The sequence below is a fragment of the Helianthus annuus genome, chromosome 16, assembly GCF_002127325.2.
Source record: "Helianthus annuus cultivar XRQ/B chromosome 16, HanXRQr2.0-SUNRISE, whole genome shotgun sequence".
NCBI classification, from domain to species: Eukaryota; Viridiplantae; Streptophyta; class Magnoliopsida; order Asterales; family Asteraceae; genus Helianthus; species Helianthus annuus.
In genome coordinates this window covers 10,557,612-10,561,315 of record NC_035448.2, presented here as the reverse complement: position 1 = coordinate 10,561,315, position 3,704 = coordinate 10,557,612, and the positions used below count along the sequence as shown (strand labels likewise).

Genomic DNA, 3,704 nt, shown 5'->3' with positions numbered 1-3,704 from the left:
CATCAGACTTGTATCCTTCTTTTTCAAGATATTCACTGAGCCGATTGTACCACATGCGGCCAGATTGTTTAAGACCATATAAAGATCTTTTTAGCTTTATAGCACACATGTCTCGAGGTATTGATTTTAATGCTTCGGGCATTTTTAACCCTTTAGGTATTTTCATGTAGATGTCATTTTCAAGTGTCCCGTACAAGTATGCAGTGACGACATCCATTAGTCTCATTTGAAGTCCTTCTGAGATTGCGAGGCCAATTAGAAATCTAAGGGTTATCGCATCCACTACAGGGGAATACGTTTCCTCATAATCAACTCCTGGGATTTGGGAAAACCCTTGTGCTACAAGACGTGCCTTGTATCGTACAATCTCATTCTTTTCATTTCTTTTTATAGCAAACACCCATTTATAACCTACTGGTTTGACGTCTATGGGTGTTCGGACTACAGGTCCGAAAACATTTCGCTTTTCAAGCGAACCCAATTCAGCCTTTATGGCTTCTTGCCATTTTGGCCAATCAACTCTGTGCATGCACTCTTCTAGAGTTTTAGGTATGTAATCATTTTCATTGATTACATCTGTTGCTATAGCATATGCGAACATGTCATTTACACGTGTTTCATTTCGGTTCCATATTGTACTATTTTGTACATAATTGATAGAGATCTCGTTTTCATTTGGTACCAGTGCGTCTTCTGGATTTTCATTTTCCTCTGGAATTATATTTGTCTCTTCTGGGACATTTACCTCTTCTAGGGTTTCATTTACTAAGTTTTCACCAACTGATTTATTCTGCTCTTTCCGTTTACGTGGATTCTTATCTTTGGAACCTATTGGTCTCCCATGCTTTCTTTGTATGGTAATCGCTTCTGGGATTGCTTCAATTCGAGCAGGTGCATTTGATGCTGGTATATGTGACTTTGTCACCCTATTTGTGTTTGTGAATGCATCTGGTAATTCATTTGCGATTCTTTGCAAATGTATAATCTTTTGGACTTCAGATTCACATTGACCACTTCGGGGGTCGAGATTCGATAATGAAGATGCATTCCATGTTAACTGTTGTGTTACCAGTCTTTCTTTAGTCTTATCTCCCCCTAAGACTGGGAATACTTTCTCATTAAACTGACAGTCAGCAAAGCGTGCTGTAAACATGTCACCCGTTAATGGTTCTAAATACTTAATAATAGACGGTGAGTTAAAACCGATGTAAATGCCCAGTCTTCTTTGTGGTCCCATAATGGTACGTTGTGGTGGCGATATTGGTACATATACCGCACAACCAAATATTTTGAGGTGGGACAGATTTGGTTCTCTTCCGGAGACTAGTTGTAATGGGGAGTATTCATGATCGGCAGTTGGTCTTAATCGGATTAGTGCAGCAGCATGTAGAATAGCATGTCCCCATGCAGAAGATGGCAATTTGCATCTCATCAGGAGAGGTCTAGCGACTATTTGTAATCGTTTAATTAATGATTCAGCTAAACCATTTTGTGTATGAACATGAGCTACTGGATGTTCAACCTTTATCCCAATCGACATACAATAATCGATAAAAGCTTGGGATGTGAATTCTCCTGCATTATCCACTCGTATGGTTTTAATTGGATTTTCAGGGAAATGAGCTCTCAATTGTATGATTTGCGCTAATAGTCGGGCAAATGCTACATTTCGGGTAGCTAAAAGACTCACGTGTGACCATCGCGACGAGGCATCAATTAAGACTAAGAAATAGCGAAATGGACCACAAGGAGGATTTATAGGCCCACAGATGTCCCCTTGGATTCTTTCCAAAAATGAGGGGTTTTCTTGTGTCAATTTAGTTGGTGAAGGCCGAGTAATGAGTTTGCCTAGAGAGCATGCCGCACATGATAAATCTTTTGATTGTAAGACTTTTAAATTCTTAAGAGGGTGCCCATTTGCACTTTTAATTATTCGCCTCATCATTATGTTACCTGGGTGACCTAGTCGGTCATGCCATATTGTGAATGTGTCTTTATCTAGTAACATATGGTTACTCACCACCATGTATGCTTCAATAGGAGTAATATTTGTGTAATATAATCCAGAGGATAAAGCTTTTAGCTTTTCTACAATGGTATCTTTGCCATTTTCATTTGAAGTAATTTGTAAGTATTCAATATTATTTTCGGATGTTGTTTTGAGGTGGTAACCATTTTGTCGAATACTTTTAAAACTAAGTAAATTTCGTCTTGATTTACTAGAGTATAATGCATCATTTAGAATTAGTTTAGTACCCGATGGTAATATGATGCTTGCTCTTCCAGAGCCTTCTATAAGATCACATACACCAGAAATAGTACCAACAAGTGTCTCTGCAGGAGACAACTCAGAGAAAAATTTCTTATGTTTGAGAATAGTGTTGGTAGTACCACTATCTACGAGACATTCATCACCAATGATAGCTTTATTGGAACTTGTAAACATATTTACTCTGGAAATAATAAAATAAATTAATATAACGAACTATTAGCTTGAGTATATATAAAAAAATCACATCACACAAATATGAATCAAACATCACAAAGATTTTAAATGAAACCATAATAATAGTTCAAACATAAAATACCATAAGAGTTTAAACAAGATTCAAACAAAGAAGAAAAACCTTAAAAAAACAACTCATAAAGTTCAAACGATAGGATGTCACTAATTTTCAATGAAGTCAGATGCGTCTAGATGAGTGTCTGATAGTGGTGTAGGAGATGACAGATTAGGTGCATTCTCAATCAGATTTGTCTCAACATTTTTTCCTGTTTCTTTCATCATCTGTTGATAAGCTTCAACGAGATGTTTGGGGGTGCGACATGTGCGAGACCAATGATTTGACATTCCACATTTATAACATATATTGTTTTGGCTCCCGCTAGTTCTCCCTCTAGGAGGTCGTCCCGTGTTCTGTCGACTCGATTCGCCCTTACTAGATTTTGAATTTTGAGTTTCTCGTCGCCATGTATTGCTCCGTCCACGGCCACGGCCACGACCACGACCACGACCGCCACCTCTCCCACGTCCGCTTTGATAATTTGCCGCATTTGCTTCTGGCAATGGGCTTGCACCGACGGGTCGCGCTTGATGATTTTGTAGTAGGAGCTTGTTGTTTTGCTCCGCGACCAACAAACATGATATTAATTCAGAATATTTTGTAAATTTACGTTCCCTGTACTGCTGCAACAAGAGCATGTTTGATGCATGGAACGTTGAGAAAGTTTTCTCAAGCATGTCTTCGTCGGTTATTTTTTCACCACATAATTTAAGCTCAGAGGTGATGCGGAAAAGGGCAGAGTTGTACTCGCTAACACTTTTATAATCTTGTAGCCTCAAATGAAGCCACTCATAGCGAGCTTTAGGGAGCAAGACCAGCTTCTGGTGATCAAATCTTTCTTTGATATTTCTCCACAGCTCGAGAGGGTCCTCAACAGTAAGATACTCCCTCTTCAAGTCTTCGTGAAGATGGTGACGGAGGAATATCATGGCCTTAGCCTTATCTTGAGCGGATGTTTGATTCTCATCATCGATTGTCGCCCCTAGATTATTTGCTGTTAGATGAATTTTCGCATCAAGAGTCCATGGGAGGTAGTTATTTCCGGAGATGTCAAGTGCGACGAATTCGAGTTTTGATAAGTTCGACATGGTATCTATAAAAAAAAAATTCATGTTTCTAAAATGGGTTTATATATATATA

At 38.7% G+C, this 3,704-nt stretch overlaps 1 protein-coding gene across 1 annotated transcript; it reads right to left on the bottom strand.

Moving 5' to 3' along the window:
• Positions 1–2,668: 2,668 nt before the first annotated feature.
• On the bottom strand, positions 2,669–3,241 carry LOC110918940. Its single transcript, XM_022163217.1, has one exon. It carries the CDS (start codon positions 3,239–3,241, stop codon positions 2,669–2,671), a length of 573 nt encoding a protein of 190 aa, XP_022018909.1.
• Positions 3,242–3,704: the final 463 nt, after the last annotated feature.

Excerpts from the sequence above, each read along its gene's own strand:
- LOC110918940 (XM_022163217.1), bottom strand. The coding sequence starts at position 3,241 with ATGCTTGAGAAAACTTTCTCAACGTTCCATGCATCAAACATGCTCTTG.